This window comes from Budorcas taxicolor, chromosome 3, assembly GCF_023091745.1.
Source record: "Budorcas taxicolor isolate Tak-1 chromosome 3, Takin1.1, whole genome shotgun sequence".
NCBI classification, from domain to species: Eukaryota; Metazoa; Chordata; class Mammalia; order Artiodactyla; family Bovidae; genus Budorcas; species Budorcas taxicolor.
This window is the reverse complement of record NC_068912.1, coordinates 9,651,247-9,672,858: the sequence shown is the minus strand read 5'-3', so window position 1 is coordinate 9,672,858 and position 21,612 is coordinate 9,651,247. Positions and strand designations below refer to the sequence as shown.

At 41.7% G+C, this 21,612-nt stretch overlaps 1 protein-coding gene and 1 non-coding gene across 2 annotated transcripts in view; one reads left to right on the top strand and one right to left on the bottom strand.

Moving 5' to 3' along the window:
- The window catches only part of SLAMF1 (signaling lymphocytic activation molecule family member 1), a 40,189-nt gene extending 38,939 nt beyond the window's left edge, over nt 1-1,250 (bottom strand). The window contains exon 1 of the mRNA XM_052637897.1: nt 1,175-1,250. Coding sequence (XP_052493857.1) covers nt 1,175-1,250 — 76 coding nt within the window. The remainder of the gene's footprint in view (nt 1-1,174) is intronic.
- Nucleotides 1,251-2,031: 781 nt separating this feature from the next.
- LOC128045848 (U6 spliceosomal RNA) lies at nt 2,032-2,141 on the top strand. The gene has a single exon (XR_008199182.1). It is a non-coding gene; the product is annotated as a U6 spliceosomal RNA (small nuclear RNA).
- The last annotated feature ends 19,471 nt before the right edge of the window (nt 2,142-21,612 follow it).

Below are 21,612 nucleotides of genomic sequence, written 5' to 3'. Positions count from 1 at the left end.
CTGAGACCTTGGGCAGCAAGAGCCATCAGTCTGCCTGATTCTGAGGAAACACAGGGCCAAGGAAGAGCTATTCATCTGGGAATCTGTCAAAAGATCAATCTCAGGTGCAGCCCCTCAGATAACCTCAGCACATCTCTGGGCTTCTCCTGGAAAAGTCCACAATGGATTTGCGGTCTTGAAAACCCCAAGAACAAAACATCCAGAGCCTCAGGATTTTCCCTCTTTTCCTAATGCCGCTTCCACTTTAGGCTGCCTCCCACAAAGTCTGAAGGCATTTAAGCAGAATGGAGATGCTCATCCACTCCTTAGTGAACCCAAAGTTTGCTCCTTGCTTGGCTTTTTCTTTTCCAAACACCTTTTCTCAAAGCTCTAAACAGTAGTTCACAAAACTACTAAACAAGAGAATGCCAGCAAACCAGAAAATAGGAGCCGAGTTCAGTTCCAAACACTGAACACTAAAGCTACTCTGAGCATTCCTCATTTACATTTCTCACTAAATATAACCAGCCTTGGGCTCCAAAAATCCTGGCCTCTTCCCCTCTTGCTGCCTTGGAGTGCTACTTCCAGGAAAGTAGCCACCAACACAACCACGCTGTGGCCACTGTCTGTTCCCAACCATTGCCTAGGGTTTTCACTTTTACCCTCTCTTCCCACTACAGCCCTTTCTTGTAGGTGGACCATGTTTTTGGTTTGTCTGCTTGTGTGTGTGTGAAGATCCCTATCCAGGACAGGGTTGTAGAAGTAATTTTCTCTCAGAGCTCCCTCTCTCCAGCTCATTCCCTTAGCCTGTGCCTTTGCCAGAAGGATACTCACACAAAACCAACCACTCAGCCAGGACTTTGATTGCAGCCTCTCACCCAGAGAGGCCGGTCTAGAATGTGACCAGTGTCTTTGACTGGAACTCCTGGTTTCCTTGGAAGCTAGGACAGGCGGGGCTAAGCCTTGGACCCAGGAGCCCAGTAACTCACAATCTTCCTTCCTCTTCGACAGAGGCAGGAGGAACTCAGTCTCTGAGGAAGAGGCAGCAGATCACAGCCCTCCCCCTACCCCCTGCCCCCTACCCGCAGCCAAATAACAACCCCTGGCCGCTGAGTTCTCTCTCTGTCTAGGTGGCTATAGCTGATTCCTTGTAGGTAATCCTAGGACCCAAGCCCTCAAACAGATGAACGCTTACCTGTTCTGCAGCTCAGCTCAATGATCAGAGAGAAAAACAGCAGGACATTCGAGGAGAGGAGCCCTTTGGGATCCATCAGCCAGTGAGGATAGGGAAGGGAGTCTGGCGAGAGCCCGACAGCTGCTCTCAGACACCAGCCAGAGCAGAGAGAGCTCTGCACCAGCCAAGTGCTGCCTCTACTGTCTAGTTTATGCATCAGAAACCAGCAGGCTTCCTGTCTCACTGGGGCTTTTTCTGTCTGTGCCTCGAGGATTGGTCATCTCTTTCAAGCCTTAAGTCACTCTGCTCTTCCCAAGAAGTCAGAGTCAGGTGGTTACACTGCAAGAGCCGGGAAGGGATCTGTGTAATCACCTCGGTCAAACCCCCAGCCTTGGCAGAAATGTCCTCCCCCTCTCCCTTTCTTAGCTGTCTCCGGGAAAGGGATGTCAAGCCTCTCTGGGTGGTTCTGTCTGGTAACTCTTATTATAGTGAAAAGAAAAGATGTAGTTGTGTCAGGCTACCCCAAATTTGGATGAGTTAGCTCAGGTTGTACTTGGATGATTTACTTTTTTAAAAAATTAATTTATTTTTTATTGAAAGATAATTGCTTTACAGAATTTTGCTGTTTTCTATCAAACCTCAAAATGAATCAGCCATAGGTATACAAATATCTGCTCCCTTTTGAAACTCCTTCCTGTCTTCCTCCCCATCCCACCCCTCTAGGTTGATACAGAGCCCCTGTTTGAGTTTCCTGAGCCATACAGCAAATTCCCGTTGGCTATCTATTTTACATATGGTAATGTAAGTTTCCATGTTACTCTTTCCATACATCTCACCCTCTCCTCCCCTCTCCTCATGTCCATAAGTCTATTCTCTATGTCTGTTTCTCCATTGCTGCCCTGTAAATAAAATTGGAACAATACAGAGAAGATTAGCATTACCCCTGCGCAAGAATGATTGACTTTTAATAGCTGATGGACATTTTACTTCTAATTTGTTCCATAATTTCAGAGAACATCTCTCCATGCAGTTAGGTCCTGGTGCCAAAATCACAGACAGATGGAGGTGGGCAAGGGTGGGTCAGCTGGCAGAAACCCAATTTCCCTGCTGGGTACATTGTGGTAGAATTTAGTGAGCCCTATGCTGTGTTTGGAGGGGCTGCCTTATTTTAGAACTTGCAACTAATCTTTTTATTGAGGAGAAGGCACTAAAACTGACGGAAGATGTTGTGCTTTTCAATAAGTTAAGCAATAAATATGAAACACACTATTACTGGCTCACAAGGAAACTTTAAAATGCAATTGTAACCGGTATTTTCTTTTGGGGGAGGGGGTCCTGTGCTGGGTCTTCATTGCTGGGCTCGGGCTTCTCCAGCTGCGGCAAGCGGGGGCTTCTGAACCATGGTGCTCAGGCTTCTCTTGTCGCACAGCACAGGCTTCAGGAGTTGTGGCTCTAGTGCTCTAGGTGTTTGGCCTCAGTCATTGTGGTGCACGGGCTTAGTTGCCCCATGGCATGTGAGATCTTCCCATACTCAAGTCCCCTGCCTAAGAATCCACTACAAGGTGGATTCTTCACCACTGGACCACCAGGGAAGCCCCTGTAACAGGTGTTTTTAAAGTCCATATAACAGGTCAAAGTCACTTCCCAATGGGCCTCCCTAAGAGGATAAGGGTAATAAAAGCTGGTGACATAGTGACAGTGCTCTTTATTCTCATCATTCCCCTTTCCGCATACATAAACACCTGGCACCCAACTATCCTGCCCACAACACTAGCCAGTGCTGTGCTGGAGTCAGCACGTATCAACTCATGAGAGCTAGTTGTTAATGTTTCAGAAACTTGTGAGCTGGTTATTGATAAACATTATATTACTAAAAAATGGAATTATATAAATTTACAATTAAATAAAATACATCCCAAACTGAGGGAACTGAAAACTCAAAACTCATTACTTCTTAATTATTTTACATTTCACTATTCTTTATGCTCTTGAGAACATTACATCTATTGTATCTCTGTCATGGGAACAAAATATCTGACCATGGGTGCTGCTACATGGCTTTCCCCAGCTTTGCATTCAATGACATCATGCTGGTAGCTTGAAATCAGCCAGGGTGAGAGTATATATACCATGAAAAGAGGAAAATGATATATATCAGAGTTTTGATTCATTGGGTTTTAAAAATATTTATTTATTTGTCTGCATCAGGTCTTAGTTGCATCATGTGCGATCTTTCTTGTGGTGTATGGACTCACAGTAGTTGCGTTGCTCGGCATTAGTTGTTCTGTGGCATGCGGGGTCTTAACATTCTGTCTAGAGATCCAGCCCACATCTCCTGAATTGCAAGGGGCATACTTAACCACTGGACCGTGAGGGAAGTCCCTTGATTTATTGTTTTGTTACTTGTCTAGATGTAAGAAAGTGAGAAAAAGATTAAACTTAAAAGTGTGTCAAGACTGTAGTTTTAATTGTGAAATGCATAAAAAATTGAGGAAATATTTTCTAATATTTAAAAACTTTTAACATAAATTCACTAGTGTCACAATATATGTCTTCTATATGTCTTCACATTTCTTTAACTTGAAAAGAATTAACTTCAAGCAACAATTGAGAATGGAATAAAATACTTAAAAGTGTTGAGAAAAAAACATAATTATATAAATACATATATAATTATAACAATATAATTATAATTATATAATTATAACCACCAACTTATAATTTTCTGTATCTTGTGAAATTATTCTTCAAAAGTGAAGGAGAAATAAAGATATTTTCAGACAAACATAAATGGAGGGAATTTGTTGCCACAGTTCTGACTTGTAAGGAATGTTACAAGAATTTCTTTAGAGAGAAGGAAAATAATAAAGGTCAGAAACTCAAATCTACTGAGGCAGAGCATCAGAGAAGGAATAAGTGAAGGTAAAAATAGAAGCTTTTATTTCTTTTATTCTTAATTGATCTAACAGATAACACATTGTTCAAAATAATAATAGCAACAATATATAAACAACATACCAAATTATGTACACTTATGCATATGCCTTGTGTATATATGCTTATACATAAGTGAAATGAATGACAGCAATGATACACAAATCACAGGAGGGAGGAATTGGGATTATTTTGCTACTATTAAGTACTCATACTACCCATAAAGCAGTATAGTGTTATTTAAAACCGTGCTTGGATTAGTTGTAATGCATATTGCAAAATCTAGGGCAATCAATAAAAGAAGTTAAAAAAAGAAGTATAACTGACATACTAAGAAATAAAAAATGAAATCTTACAAAAGCTCAATCAAAACCACAAAAAGCAGAAAAAGAATGGAAGACAAAAAGCTCAACAAAGAATGAGGTTAACAAATAGAAAATAGTAACAAACATGGTAGATATTACCTCAACAATATCAGTAAACACTTTGAATGTTAACAGTCTAAATGAACCAATTAAGAGGCAGAGATTGTCAGAGTGCATCCAAAAACAAGACTTAACTATATGTCTTCAAGAAACCCACTTTAAATATAAACACATAGAAAATTAAAAGTAAATGAATGGAAAAAGAAAACAAGTTAATACTAATCAAAAGAAAGCAGAAGTGGCTATATTAATTTCTGACAGGCAAGCCATCAAAGTAAGGAAAGCTATAAGGAATAAAGAGGAGTATTACATAATGACAAGGAAGTCTCCACAAAGACATAACAATCCTTAACATGTATGCACCTAACAACAGAGCTCAGATAATAAGGTGAAAACTGTTAGAACTACAAGGAGGAAGAAAAAACTATATACTTCCAACAAAATAGGATTTATCGCAAATACTAGTTTAACATGTGAAAATCAGTTAATCCATCATATTGACAGGCTAAAGAACAAGACTCACATGATCACATTAATAGATGAAGAGAAACATGCGACAAAATTGAATAGGTTTTCATGATAAAAACTCTCGACCACCTAGAAACGGGGGAAGGGGAGTTTCCCAATTTGATAAAGAATATCCACAAAATCCTATAGTTAAGCCATCAAGTTTGTGGTAATTTGTTATAGCTGCTTTGTTACAGCTGTCACAGGAAACTATTTTAAAACCTAAGGGGCAAGGTGACTAACCTGAGGTTTGCAGTTATTAACTTGGTACACCAAGCTGCTTCGTCAGCTATAAAGAACAGACTCTGACAGATCAACAACAAAAGATACACCGGTGATAACGCTTTGTATTTACAGAGTCATATTCAAAAGCCTTCACATCACACTGGACAAGAATCCTAACCGATCTTCAAGCTTGTGTTGATCAATAGCCCATTATCCATAGAACATTCCATTTGGCCCAGAGACAGGCATAGGCAACAGGAGCATCCAGATGAATACAATTTCTGCCCCACACATTCATCACTTGTCACAAAGCACCACTTCCTTCCCTTTGCCTATGTGGAGCCCCTCTCTGAGAGCAAGGAGGACCATGTGTCTGTGAAAAAAAACCCCTCTGCAAACAATCTCAGGTGGGCTGCACAATGAGGTCATCTCCTGCTCTTAAACAGGACAGTATAAATCCCCCTGAGACTTGCTACTCTCTCTTCTGACACTTTAAGGTGAGAGATGGCAAAGTGACCTGCCTGAAGGTTCCTGGTTCTGGACTGCCCCTGAGCATTCCAGCTTCCCAGCCAATGACCATTCTCTGGTCTCATACCAGAGGTCCCTATAATATAAACCAGCCCCACAGGGAAGGGTCACTGAGAAGCTCTCCAGACCACCTGGCTACTTGGAGCCCATGATGAGTTCATTTATCTGGTTAAGTAAAAAAAAAAAAAAAAACAAACAAAACAAAAACCCCACAAAAACAAAATGAAAGTATGAAATTCCCCCAAACTCTGAAACATCTCCTAGCAGACTTGATTGCAGTCTAAAACTGGCCTGGGGAAATCACTGGGAAAAACACCCTGGGGTCTGCCCTGTGGGGTGAGATGAGGAAGCTCACTGGGGACAGGTGTCTGCTATGGAGGCTGAGCAGAACAGTGTACCAAACAGCCCTACTATGGCCTGGGGTTGTAGGGTTGAGGGGAGACGGGGGCGAAAACGAGACTATGAGGTGGCTGTCACTCAGATCTAGACCCAGGTTTTATCCAGCATCTTTCCCCTGAGAACTCAGGAAGTTACCTTTCTGAGCAGATCGATGTGCCCAGGCTCAAGGAAGGGAGCTGGGTATGTAGCACAGAACAGTCTGTGATGATGCCCACTGGCAGTGTCTTATGACCCTTACCTGATCTGTGCTAATCAGATTGCCCACTTCAAAGGTTTTTACCAAGTTTCCCACATCGGTGCCTGCTCTAATCCAGTTCAGAGCAATGGAGTCTGGAGGTTGAAGAGAGAAATCTATGAGCATATGTAATCTGAGGATTTTCTCTCCCAAATCTTCTCGCTTCCCTGATGCTTTTGCCATCATTCCAGACCTCAGAGACAATGTGTGGAGAGCTCTCCCTTTCTGAGACCTTTTTGGAAATTGACCCTGAACTTCTCATGTACCTGAAGATTCCGCAGCTCTTTGAGAAGCATTCTTGGTAGGGTTGGGGGTATTCTTTAATGTCCCCCCAATCGCCCTACATGGCAGCCATGTAGTTTACTAGCTTGCTTTCTACAGGCATAAGCCACTAGAAAGAGGGAAGTGCCCTTATCAGCCCACACCTTCTAGGAAGGAACAAGCCTCAGGAACCAGTAACAGTGGCTGTTGAGGCACCAACCTCAAACCTTTTCTTGTGCACCAAAAACTGCCTCCCATAACTCTGATCCACCTTCTCTCTCTCCATTTTTTTTTTTTTTCGCTGCCCTGGGTCTTCCTTGTGACACTATGTTCTTCATTGCAGCTCATGGGCTCTAGAGCATGCAGCTCAGTAGTTGTGGCATGCAGGCTTAGTTGCCCTGCAGCATGTGGGATCTTGGCTCCCTGATCAGGAGTTGAACCCACATCCCCTGCACTGGAAGGTGAATTCTTAACCACTGGACCACCAGGGAAGTCCCTGATCTACCTTCTTAGACAAGATAGATAAATATGACAATAATTTGTGAAGTACTCTAGAAACCCCGAAAAATCACTGTCAGCCTTATTTTTCCCTCTATACACAGCTTAACCCAAGTCCTCATCTTCAGTCATTCTGGAAAGCTTTTTGGTACATTACTGAGCACTTCTCCTGCAAAGGTTGGCAAGGAGCAAAATGCTCCTTTCTCTTTGAATAGATCCAGTCTCCAACTACCGTGGCTTCCCTGAGAGACAGAGCTGTGGAATGAGCGCTGCACCTTCTGTGAGATCATTCAATGACTGTCTGAGATGCTAATGGGCCAGCCCAGAACAGGGATTCCTATGTCATCATGCCAATGAAGTGGACTGACTTGAAGCGAGTCCAGGGAAAAGGGAGAAGTTAGCATACTAGCTGAGTTCTGAGAAAGTGAGCCTCTTTCCTCTTACATATGTAGCCCCTAGAACTACATATGTTGGCTGACTCACCTGTTTGTATTTATTTCCCAATAAAAGAAGGGCTCTTAAAGGCAGCAAACAAAACAAAAAACCAACCATGAGCTATAGACTAGAAAGCTTCAGCGAAGAGTCTAGCTGGGGTCACTGGAGAGCACAATGAATTATGTGGACAAACCCAGATAAAGGATGGTAGAGGAAGTGTAGTAGCTTCCTCTTCTCCATCCACTTGCTTGCTCCAACACTAACCCTGAGAAAACCATTCCACTTGGTTAAAATATAATGACTCCAAACGCTCTGTTTTCATGTAATTGTATGAGGACTAACACATTTAATTATCAACCACTTGGATTATTTTATCAGATATCACTACTAGTTAAGAGCAGAATATTTAGGAACTGGAGTTTTTAAATATTAGGATTCTGTCTCTTTTAAAAATTGCAAATATAGCACAATATTGAAGAAAAATTTTAAAGAAAGAAAATAAAATCTTCCATAGTTTCCTAGCCTTGTCACAACTTTTCAACTTTGCAAATCTCCTCTAAATCTTTGTTTATAAGGTGCTGGAGTGACTGGTTCAGAATTTTGGCTAGGCATTTGCAGTAACATGGTTGTCATACTGAGTGAAGTAAGTCAGACAAGGAGAAATTTTGTATGATATCCCTTATATGTGGAATCTAAAAAGAAATGATACACATGAGCTTACTCACAGAACAGAAACAGACTCACAGACTTAGAAAATGAACTTAGAGCTGCCAAAGAGTGGGGGAAGGTTGGGGGGAAGGAATAGCTAAGGAGTTCGGTTGTGCCTCAGCGGGTAAAGAATCTGCCTGCAATGCGGGAGACCTGGGTTTGATCCCTGGGTTGGGAAGATCCCCTAGAGAAGGGAAAGGCTACCCACTCCAATATTCTGGCCTAGAGAATTCCGTGGACTATATAGTCCATGGGGTCACAGAGTCTGACATGACTGACTTTCACTTTCACACTTCCACTTTGGGATGAACATGTACACACTACTATATTTAAGATGGATAACCAGTGAGGACCTACTGTATAGCACACGGAACTCTGCTCAATGTTATTCAGCAACCTGAATGGGAGGGGAGTTTGGGAAACAATGGATACGTGGATATGTACGGCTGAATCCCTTTGCTAGTCACCAGAAACTATCACAACATTTGTAGACCAAATCCCAATACAAAATTAAAAGTTTTAGAAAGTTAAAAGAAAGAGCTCAGTTCTGTAGTCTGACAGACCTGAAGTTAAGTCCCTAGTCTGTTATTTATAAACCATGTGACTTTGGCAAGTTATTTAATCTCTCTAAGCCTTTCTTTCTTCATCAGTAGCAGAGTTAAGATGAACCACCCTCTCATGGGTTTGTTGGGAGACCTAAAAGACATTAATTCAAGTAAGGTGTCCAGGCATCCCTGGTGGCTCAGAGGTTAAAGAGTCTGCCTGCAATGCAGGAGACATGGGTTCGATCCCTGGGTCGGGAAGATCCCCTGGAGAAGGAAATGGCAACCCACTCTAGTATTCTTGCCTGGAAAATCCCATGGATGGAGGAGCCTGGTGGGCTACAGTCCACGGGGTTGCAAAGAGTCAGACGTGACTGAACGACTTCACTTCACTTCACTTCAAGGTGTCCAGCACAGTATTTGGTGGGCATTTTGCATTTGGTGTCTGTCATTTTCATTATTTCCTGAAAGTAGGTGTAAGTGATTAAATGATGAGCCTCAAAGCTGCAGCAGGTGAGGCACAGGGAGTACTACCTGTGGTCAAGACCAGGGACCATCCTCAGAGACCTGGGACAGAATGCTTCAGGCACTCTGGAAAGGAACATCATTCCTGGGCTTCTTCATAAGACCGACGGTAAATTTCCAGCATAAATTAGAGGCAAAGCACATGATGAACCATTAAGAACTTTTAGCAACTGAAGACAGAAAGATAAATCTTCTGCAATCAATATTTAAAGGATAAAGCAATCAAAAACTCTCAGAACAGACTATCACATTTGATCAGGAAAAATATCAGTGTATAAAAGAGAACAGGAACAGTAAAATAAAATATGAATCAGAACTGAAAATTTGAAACAGAATGAAAATATGAACTGAACCCTTAGTTACACCTGATACAGTTTTGCAAAACTCATGTGTGAGAGGATTTGAAGCCAATATCAAAATTACACAGTATAATAACTGCATTTATTATTTACTTCAACTGTAACTATATAAAATACCTATGGGGGACTTATTCTCATCCTGTAGTGTGGGTTTGGTCACCTCAACTTATTCTTTTGCTGTGTTATGAAATTTCAATTAAAAATGCCTTTGGGTATCATCATAACTAAACATCTGATAGTTGGGCTGTGTGTACATGTGTTAAGTCACTTCAGTCGTGTCTAACACTTTGTGACCCTATGGGCTGTAGCCCTCTAGGCTCCTCTGTCCATGGGATTCTCAAGGCAAGAATGCTGGATTGAGTTGCCATGCCCTCTTCCAGGGGATCTTTCAGACCCAGGGATAGAACCCGCATCTCTTATGTATCCTGCATTTGCAGGTGGGTTCTTTACCAGTAGCACCTCCTGGGAAGCTCTGATAGTTGGGATACTTCCAAATAATTACAATCAAGGTGCAGATGCACAGTATGCAGACAGTGGAAGCAATACTCCTTACTGTGCAGTCGCTTAAGTGAAGTATTTTCTTGCTGCAGTGGGCTGCTCATTCTATAAGCACATATGTAACTAAAATGACAGGTATGCACACACTTTTGCTTTTTTTAATTTAACATAATACATAAAAATATATTGCTATATCTGTTGCTTAGTTTATGAACACAGACTTCTTTATTGCCTCTGTGTGAAGATAGTATATTCTATTTTTTAATAATTGGTGGGTAATTGCTTAGCAAAGTTGTGCTGGTTTCTGCTATACAACAGTGAGAATCAGCTGTGTCTATATATCCTGTCCCTCTTAAGTCTCCCTCCCACCTATTCCCATCCCATCTGTCTATGTTGTCACAGAGCTCCACTACAGGCAGCACAGGTTCCATCCCTGGTCAGGGAACTGAGGTCCCACAGGCATGGAAAAGATATATTAGGATGAAAAAAATAATATTATATTAATTATCTGGCCTTGAAAAGAGAGCAAAGGAAGATCATGAGACTGTTTAAATTTCTAAGTATTAGAAGGTATTCTATGAGGTAAAAGAATTATAGACTGTAACCAGATACAGAGATTTCCTTGTTTAGTTTTGTTGTTTCTAAACTTTGCGTTGTTTAGCAAGACAACAGAATTGAAACAGTAAGGAGCAGTTCCCATCATATGACATTTTCCAGGGCATAAATAAATCAATTGAGAGGAGGCCTCTAAAAAAAAAGTGTGTTAAGTGACTTCAGTCATGTCCAGCTCTTTGTGATCCTGTGGACTGCAGCCCACCAGGCTCCTCTGTTCATGGGAATCTCTAGGCAAGAACACTGGAGTGAGTTACCATTTCCTCCTTCAGGAAATCTTCCTGATTCAGGTATCAAACTTGCATCTCTTACGTCTTTTGCAAAGAAGAGGCCTCTACTTATGTTGTCTTATCTTTAAGAAGGATGCCTTATAGCTCCCAGTTCTGATGACAGAAGCAGGACATTAAATGCTGAATCTTGGTCTCATTGGGCCCCAGGTGGCTGGGATATTAAGTCCTACTTGCTCAGGTAACCTGAGCCCCAGCTATCCTCAAATCTTCCATGAGCTAGAGCCTCCCACAAGGGTTTCTGCAGATGTTCCCTCTAAATCTCAGATTGTCCATTCTTCCTCCTGGGAGAGACTTCCACACAAGTGCTGGGGTCCAGCCCTGGTGGATCCAGGGTAATTCGAAGCAGAGATGGAGTTGGTGTCCTAGGAAATAGCTATTTAATTAGAAGTATAAAGAGAGATTAGAAAGGAATAGTGTAGTAGGAAAATTAGTGGAGAAAAAAGAGGCTGAATAACATGGTTTATGTAGGATACCAATAAAGCTTCAAGACAAGAAGCTTGCACCACCTACGCAGGCCACCAGCACCCACTTGAGTAGCAGACAGTGCCCCTCCTTGGGCTCCATCTCACGTGGATCTTAAAAGCCAGGGCAAAATTAGCAGGCTTGGTGAGTACCCACGCTCCAGATGGGAATTCAGCCAGAAAAATGGAGAACAAGAAAGAAAGACATGGGAGAATCAGTCTTTCCAGAAACTGATCCTTTTTCTTTATTTTCAGGTTTGCTTATATACTTTTGGTTACACATAGAGACAAATGGAAATTTTAAAGTCATGCAGGGGTCAGCAGTCCTGACCTTTATCAAAATCAGGTGCTTCATATAAATGTACACAAAAAGGTCTCAGGGGTTTTACATCATCTTCTGGCCATGAGGCCTGCTGACATTTTATGGTCCTTTCTATCTGATAACGGTCAGTCAACCAAAAAACTTATTTTCCAGAGGTGATTTTTCTTAAACCAGGCACCACCCTCCGAAGATACCAGATAAAGTTGCATTCCTATAGGGTAAGGATGTAGTGGGTTATAATTAAGAAAGGAATTTACTTAGCCTAAGGTTAACATGATTAATTGTAAAGGTTAATACTTATTTCTTCTATATGCTAGTTATATTCATTATAAGGGCAGGGAATATGGAGACTTAGCAGCAAATATTGGCCCAACAAATGAAAAACCCTTCACCAATATAATTTCTAATCAACCCACTATACTATGCTAATAATTTTCTAATTTCTGAAAAGAATCTGTATTTAGAAAGTTTACAGCATCTAGTGCCTCTCACGGTTGGGAGGCTGTAAACAATCGCATGTGGCCGGACGAACCTGTACAGGCAGGCTAGATAACCTTCAGAGGAGTTCGTAAGTTGAAACACTCTTGTCACGCCCAGGAATTTTTATTAACTGGAGCTGTAGGTTAACTCCTTCTCCGAGAGAGGTGAGGGGGGAGAGCCCCCCGTAAAGTCAGAGGTGTGAATGAGAGCATAAAACAGTAAAGTAGGCATACTCTGGTTTTGGAGGTAGATGCTTGATCTCACCTTTGCATATGCTGAAGCCTCCTTCCTCATGACCTTTGTCATGAGCGGAGTTCCTCACAGTGGCTCCTGGCACACGAGGACAGAAAGCTGGGAGAAAGGCAGGCAATCGTGTTGCTTCCCATGTGATTTACTAAACTCTCTAAAATATAAGAATCTACCTTAAGAGCCTGGGTTCTAAATTTGGTTTGTCCACACAGGTGCGTTAGGTCATGGGTGTGGAAGATTATGAGAATTCTAAAATAGAAACAGCTTTTCTCCCATGAGCTCTGCACCAGGCCTAGACATGACAATTATCCCCAGTTTACACATGAGGAAATGAAGCTTAGAGAGTTAAATAACTTGCCTGAGGTCACACAGTAAATAAATAGCAAGCACAGCACTTGAATGATAAGTTCTCCTACCTCCTGCCCCACTGGCCTGGAATACATGCTTCCTAGCAAAGCCATTATCAAAGCCCTTTAAAGTCCAGGGACAAGAAGGCCATGTAATGAGAGATCAGGGGAGAACAGCTATGACCCCCGTGCCCTTACTCCATCGCATTCTTTCTGGGCTCTGAACCCTATATTCTATGTAAATATCTGTAAGTATCTATGACTCTTGACTTCTTTAGTATTTCCTGTCCTCTTCTTCAGAACTGCTTCCTGTTTGACCCCAGGCTGCCTCTTTCTTCCTCTCCCTCTGTCCCTCTCCTATTAGTGCTCTGAGCTCTCTAGCTCTCAGAACGTTTCTGGCCACTGGTCCAGGTCTGTGGTCACTGCTTTGCTGGATTTTTCAGCTGCCAGTTTTCTACAGACTCATTCTGGTCCTGCCATAAGCATGATCCTGCTTGCCTTGTCCTCAATTTCACATTGAGGCTCCACAGGTCCTGATTCTTATTCTGTCTTTTCTCAGTAATCTATAGGACTTTCTTTTTCTTTTCAGTATAAACTTTACTTTATATTGGGGTACACAATAAGTCACTCTACATACAAACCTTCAAGGTGTAAACTTTCAAAGATGTGAACATGTCCCTGTCTCCCAGCTGTTGTACTGTGTACTGTACTTTTCAAGGTATTTTACTGTAAGATTAAAAATGTTATTTTTGTGTGTGTGTGTTTTTTTTTTAATGTAATATTTGTGTGGAAAGTGTTATAAACCTATTACAGAGCAGTTCTATATAGCTGACTGTGTTAGTTGGATACCTAGGCTAACTTAGTTGGACTTAATAACAAGTTGAACTCATGAATGCACTCTTGGGATGGAACTCTTTGGTATGTAGGGAACTTACTGTAGTTGATTTACAATGTTGTGTTAGTTCCAGGTGTACAGAGAAGCAATTCTGTTACACATATACATCTATCTATTATTTTTCAGATTCTTTTCCATATAGGTTAGTGCAGAATATTGAGTAGAGTTCCCTGTGCTATACAATAGTACCTTGTTGATTTTCTATTTTATGTATACTAGCGTGTATATGGAGAAGGCGATGGCACCCCACTCCAGTGTTCTTGCCTGGAGAATCCCAGGGACGGCAGAGCATGGTGGGCTACCATCTACGGGGTTGCACAGAGTCGGACACACAACTGAAGTGACTTAGCAGCAGCAGCAGTGTGTATATAGCAGTCCTGAACTCCTGATTTATCCTGCCACCCCAAGTTTCCCCTTTGGTAACCGTACACTTGTTTTCAAAGTCTGTGGGTCTGTTTCTGTTTTGTGAATAAGTTCATTTGTATCTCTTTGTTTTTGATGAAAGTGAAAGAGGAGAGTAAAAAAGTTGGCTTAAAGCTCAACATTCAGAAAACGAAGATCATGGCATCTGGTCCCATCACTTCATGAGAAATAGATGGGGAAACAGTAGAGACAGTGTCAGACTTTATTTTTTGGGCTCCAAAATCACTGCAGATGGTGACTGCAGCCATGAAATGAAAAGACGCTTACTCCTTGGAAGGAAAGTTATGACCAACCTAGATAGCATATTCAAAAGCAGAGACATTACTTTGCCGACTAAGGTCCGTCTAGTCAAGGCTATGTTTTTTCCTGTGGTCATGTATGGATGTGAGAGTTGGACTGTGAAGAAGACTGAGTGCCGAAGAATTGATGCTTTTGAACTGTGGTGTTGGAGAACTCTTGAGAGTCCCTTGGACTGCAAGGAGATCTAACCAGTCCATTCTGAAGGAGATCAACCCTGGGATTTCTTTGGAAAGAATGATGCTAAAGCTGAAGCTCCAGTACTTTGGTCACCTCATGTGAAGAGTTGACTCATTGGAAAAGACTCTGGTGCTGGGAGGGATTGGGGGCAAGAGGAGAAGGGGACGACCCAGGATGAGGTGGCTGGATGGCATCATGGACTCGATGGATGTGAGTCTGAGTGAACTCCGGGAGATGGTGATGGACAGGGAGGCCTGCCGTGCTGCGATTCATGGGGTCGCAAACAGTCGGACATGACTGAGTGACTGAACTGAACTGAACTGAACATATAAGTGATGTCAAAAGATATTTGTATCTAAGACTTTCAATACCTGCCCTTACTATTTCTCTAATTTTTCCTCAAAGGATTAATGTATGTGACAGCTTATACTGCCATTCAGGTATCTGAGGGCTCAAGTTTGACTTTAATGAAAATTTTTTCCAAATTAGAAAGGTATAGGTAGTCAAAGGAGGATGGAATCAGAAAAATACGAATGTGAGCCACAGAAGCTTCACTTACAACTTGTATGACCTCTAGGATAAGTCACATTATTGATGGGATGCAGATTTTCTACCTATAAAATAATGCACCACAAGTTACCCAATGGGTACTGTGATATGCTGCTCGGATCTCCTCAGGACCAAAGCAATCATTCCCCAGTTGCTGAAAGCATTAGTGGTTGACAGCTCTCAGCTGAGTCCGTCTCTAGGCACTGCCTTCAGCAAGTTCCTTCCCTGGGGGCCACCCACATCTAACAACTGGTCAGTTGGTCAATGAACTCTTTGCCTAAATTTAGAGCAGCCCTTGAGCAGCATCCCAGCGCCAGAGCTCCTCACAGAGTCAGCTGAGGCTTTATGCAATAAGTGCATCCAGAGTTCAACTTTTCTGTCTGCTCAGTTCTGCTTTCCTTGCTTTCCACAGGCGTGGATTCCACAAGTACTCCCCAGTAAACTTCCTGCACACACATCTCCATCTCAGTCTATGCTGGGAAGACCTGACCTAAGATATCTCATATATTTTTTGAATGTTGAGACAACATTGGGTATATAAAGCACAGTATTTGATATAGTATGGACACTCAATGTTTGCTACTTCCCTCCTCTTCTTATTTTTCTGTTCTTTCTTTTATTCCTAGTGATAGTTGGTCTAGTGAACCTAGGCTTTCCAACCTGATCAAAACTCCTTTTCACATACAAATAGTTAAATACATGCTTGGAAAGTCTTTCACCCTCTTGATGGGAGCCACCAAAAATTTTAAGTTGGTGAGTGACCAGGTCATATTACTGTTTAGAAAGATTCCTTTGGCCATAGTGTGTGAGAAATTTAGGTAAAACTAGAGGCTGGGAGATGATTAGAAGAAATAATGGTCTCCACTAAGAAGTGGCAATGAGATGGGGGAGAAGGAGGTCCATTGGAGAATTATTTTAAAGCTGGATTTGGTACAGTTTGGCAACTGATAGGATGTGGGGTGTAAAGGAGAAGGGCCTCTAAAGTGGCCTTTAGACTTATGGTGTAGTTTCTAGGCATATAGAACAACGTCATTCTCTGAGATAGGATGTATAGGAGGTGGAAATAACTTTGAGACAAAATTTGGATCAAGAGCATGAATTCCTTTGTTTGCTCAGGTTATGTTCAGTTGAAGTGGTTATTTTTCATCCAGATGGAGACTTTCAGGGGGTACATGAATATTCAGAGCTGAGTGTCAGAGGAGAGGTATAATCTGGAAAAAAAAAAAAAACAAAAACAAACAGCAACAAACAAAATGGAAAAAAAAAAAAACCCCTTAGAAGCCACCTTTCCAATTCCCTTTTCTCACTCTCAGAAAGCTGAGGTTTAGAGGTTAACACCTTTGAGGGACTTGCCAGAAGCTACATGGCTAGTTTCTGTCAAGCTGTGTCCAGAAATCAGGTCTCCAGGGTCAGTGCACCCATCCCTTAACTGAGTTTGCTCTATGTTTGTTTCCCCAATCTAACAACAGCTGCCATAGAGTAGAATGAACATACTAATTATAACCATTCTTCGAGGAAGGGCTGGCCTCTCCTCTCCACATCATCTCTGAAATTATACCTCAGTGGCATCTTGGGAATCATCAGACCCACGGAGGTCCTATTTAGTCACCAAATTTGCATTTCCACAGGTGCCTCCCAGACTCTCTTCACTTCCTCTGAGAGTCAAATCTCTGTTGCGTAGGCCATACCCATGACAGCTTTTGTGTGGAGTCCACAGACATGAATGAAAAATTCATAAAAGCAAGAATAGAAAGAAGGTGTTATGGGGGCACAGAAATCATGTAATCAATTCCTTCTTACTTTACATTTGGAGAAATTTAGGCTAAGATCTTGTTCTGGATAATTTATTGAGGTTGTTTTATTTAATCCCAGTAAAAAGATTGTCCACTTTTTTTTTAACACCAGGAAACTGAGACCAGATAGTTTACCTTTCCTGAGGTTCTAAAACTGGTCGATTTGGAACTCAAACCTAGGACTGTCTGGTTCTAAAGGGTATGATCTCTCCCTTATACCATGCAGTCTTCTAGAGGTTCCCATTATGTGTGGTTCCAGGTCTTAAGTCTAAGCATGGATACCAAACATGTTTATTCCAGGGCTTTCCCTAAGGGCCAGTAAGATCTTCAATTTTGCCATCTTAGCAGACCCTGCAGAATTCAGTGATCTGAGGTTTGGGAGAATCCAGGAGACTTTTATGAACATAAAATATGGTCAAGCCCAAGGGAGGGCCTAGTGGGCATCAGCAAATCCCAAAGTAAGGAGAAAGCATTTTTGGCTTTCAGCCTCAACTCTGCTGGTAACTTGCTACATGGTCTTGGGCACACCACTTCCCTCTCTTGGTTTTCCAAGACTGAAGAAAATATGGGGAAATGTAGATTTTCTGGGCTTCCCTGATGATGATTTTCAAGTCTTTTCTGTAATAATCCTCTCCATCACAAGGGGATGGAAAGAGGTGATGTGTGGGGAGAGACTCATCCCTAAGAAGTGGTTTGGGGGCTTTAGAGAAGCAACAATTAGTTTGAATCTTGACAAATGAGTAGGAGTTTGTTAGGAGGGGGAGGGGAGATTCCAGGAAATGTAAAAGCTTGAGCAAAGGCACTGAGTGAGTTTGGGGAACTGCAAGTATTTCAGGAAGATTGCAGCACTTGCTGCAAAGGAAGGGGCCAGGCTAGAAATTAGATAAGAGAAATCCACAGAAACCAAGTCATGCAGGCATTAATAGTAATCTTGAGGCCCTCTAAAGAGTTTATCCTTGAAGACTGTAAGCATAGAAATGTCACAAACTAGTGCTTAAAAAAAAAAAAAAACAAAAAACCTTTTGCTCTGTATTTCTGCCCTCTGCCAGATAATAGCACAGCAAAGAAAGGGTCTGCTCCTGCTGCCTGGGAACTGGAATGGAAAGACATCTGTGGAATAGGCCCTCCAGAGCCACAGCCCACCTGTAGCCCCTACCTATCTGTTATTCCATGGCAGCCCTCCTCTCTTCTTGATTGATTTTACCAAAAAATGTTAAGAGCACTGTTATTCACACCTTATAGAGCTGCAAAGTTAATTAACTGTCTCTAATTGTTTTTGAGAAACACTCCCAGGGGAAAAATTTTCAAACTGTGTGATTTTCCAACCAGGTTTAATAAAGACAACTTTGCAGATGGGGTCTTTCAAGGAGCCACCAGATCAAATAAGGACAGTTCTCTGGGAATGAGGTTTTAAAGTTCCAACCCTTTCATCTCCTTCAGTGGCTGCCAGGCTGTTGGTTTTCACCTTAACTGTGGACTTTTGGTTTTAAAAGCAACAGAGAGGCTCGAGACTGTAGAATGGGAAGAGAGCAGGTTAAAATACCTCGAAGCTCACTGTTCTTACTGGGATTCAGCCATTTTTTGTTTGTTTGTTTTTTGTTTAATAAACATCCCTGAATTATTGTAAGCTTTTGGTCAGTTTTTACGATTTGGAAAAAGTTGATTCTAATCATTCCCCACCCACCCAGTTTTCTCATTGCTTTTATAGATGAGAGCGTTTTAGGAGGTCCATACATTCTCACTTTTTCCTTACATCTACTATTTGCGGGTGTGTGAAATTCTCTTTCTACTAAGGAAATTCCCATATACTAGGTTGACTTTTTAAAACTATCATAAAAATCTTTTTATGAGTACATCTTTTCTTCATTTATTGAAGTGATTGTGTGCTTTTTCCCATTTAATGAGCCAAATGTATTATTCACATAAATAGACTGTTAAAAGTTAAACCATCTTTTCATTCCTGGGATAAACCAAGGGTATATCTTTTTGAGTTAATAAATTCAGCTTGTCAATATTTTGTTTAAAAATTTTATACACAAGTGAGGTTGGCCTATAATACAGAGAACTGAAAGAATAACCATCACTTGGACAATTGAGGTCAGAGAAGTCTGTAACCATGATGTGACTTGACTCTATGTGCAAAAGTTAGCTCTAACTTTTAGTTGGTTCCTCTTGGGTAGCAGGTAAATCCATTTGAGGCTTCACATGTTGAATCAGTTAGCATTAGGATTAGATGAGTTGAAAAATTGTGAAAAAGAGAGGCTTAAGCAAGATGTATGTTTATTATTCCCTCAACTAGGCAGCACTGAGGAATGGGGAGTGTTATGGGCTAAATTGTATCCTCCCCAAATTCATATGTTCAAGTGCTTACCCCACCTGCGCTCCCCCACAACAGTTCAGTTCAGTTCAGTCACTCAGTCGTGTCCAACTCTTTGCAACCCCATGAATTGTAGCACGCCAGGCCTCCCTGTCCATCACCATCTCCCGGAGTTCACTCAGACTCACGTCCATCCAGTCAGTGATGCCATCCAGCCATCTCATCCTCTGTCGTCCCCTTCTCCTCCTGCCCCCAATCTCTCCCAGCATCAGAGTCTTTTCCAATGAGTCAACTCTTCGCATGAGGTGGCCAAAGTACTGTAGTTTCAGCTTTAGCATCATTCCTTCCAAAGAAATCCCAGGGCTGATCTCCTTCAGAATGGACTGGTTGGATCTCCTTGCAGTCCAAGGGACTCTCAAGAGTCTTCTCCAACACCACAGTTCAAAAGCATCAATTCTTCGGTGCTCAGCCTTCTTCACAGTCCAACTCTCACGTCCATACATGACCACAGGAGAAACCATAGCCTTGACTAGACGAACATTAGTCAGCAAAGTAATGTCTCTGTACCTCATAAAATGTGACTGTATTTGAGATGGGGGTCTTTAAAGAAGCAGATAAGATAAAGTGAGACCATTATTGTGGGCCCTCATCCGCTAGGACTGCTGTCCTTGTAAGAAGAGATTGGGACACAGATACTTACAGAAAGAAGATGACATCAAGTCAGGGAGAAGATGGCCATCTACAAGCCAAGGAGAGAAGCCTCCGCAGAAACCAACCGTGCTGACTCCTTGATCTCTGACTTATAACTTTCAGAATGGTAAGAAAACAGATTCCTGTTACTTAAGTCACCCAAACTGTGGTACTTAGTTTTGATAGCCCAAGCAGACTGACACAGGGACTTGTTGTGGCTAATTAGGCTTCCCATGTGGCGATACTGGTAAAGAACCCACCCGCCAATGCAGGAGATGAAAGAGTGGTGCATTCAGTCCCTGGGTTGGGAAGACCCCTGCTGGAGGAGGGTAAGGCAACCCACTCCAGCGTTCTTGCCTGGAGAATCCCATGGACAGAGGAGCCTGGTGGGGTCGCACAGAGTCAGACATGACTGAAGTGACTTAGCATGCATGTATACAACTAAGCTAAAAGAGATAAAGGTAGGCAGTTAATTTTGCTATGGTGATTCTTTGGATATCTCTAGAATATCTGAGATATGGTAGTTCTATTAATACTATCCTTATGTTGCAACCTTTGTTCTCTTAGTTCAAAATGGCACTGAAGCTCCCTCCATTCATTTTTGTCCCGGGCAGCAGGATGAAGGAAGAAATGGAAAATATCTTTCCAGTCATTCCCAGAAATCCCACACAATCTCTGTTTGCATAGCAATGGCTCAAACATAGTTACATATAAAGAAGTTGGGGAATGTACCCTTTAGATGACTGGAACATGTTCAACTAAATATCATTTTGTTGTAGAAAAAAAGGAAGATGAATTATTTAGTAAGTAATTACGAGTCTCTGCCACCCACAGAATGGCTTGATCATGGAAGTAAGGACATCTTTGTAATCAGATTATGGAAAGAAGGTGGAGGCGCATGTGCTTGCATAATACGTTGTTGGCAGTCTAGGAAAATGGAGGGGGGCATCTACTAACATTATGTGCTCATCTTTTCTCTGAGAACAGTGTCACAGTAGTATTTATTCCTCACATTTATTAAAAGTTAAAGGCAAATTTCTAGATCTGGATGCTAATTATAGAGGTATGTTTCCTTTGTAGAAATTTACCAAGTGCTTTTCATAATGTATTAATATGTACATTGATATGTAATATTCTAATAAAGAAAGACAATGAGAAAAGGTGGTTGGGAGAACATACTGCCTTTTAAAGATTTGTTTCAAATCCTTCCCTAGTTTTGTCCATTTGAGTCACAACACTAGGAACCTATTTTCTTTCCCCTTTGTATAGAAGTATATAATTATTTAGCATATAAATATATTTATATCACTTTATTATCATCTATTGGAGACGGAAATGGCAGCCCACTCCAGTATTCTTGCCTGGAGAATCCCAGGGGCAGAGGAACCTGGTGGGCTGCCGTCTATTGGGTCGCACAATCAGACATGATTGAAGCGACTTAGCAGCAGCCATGCAGCAGCATTATCACAGATAAA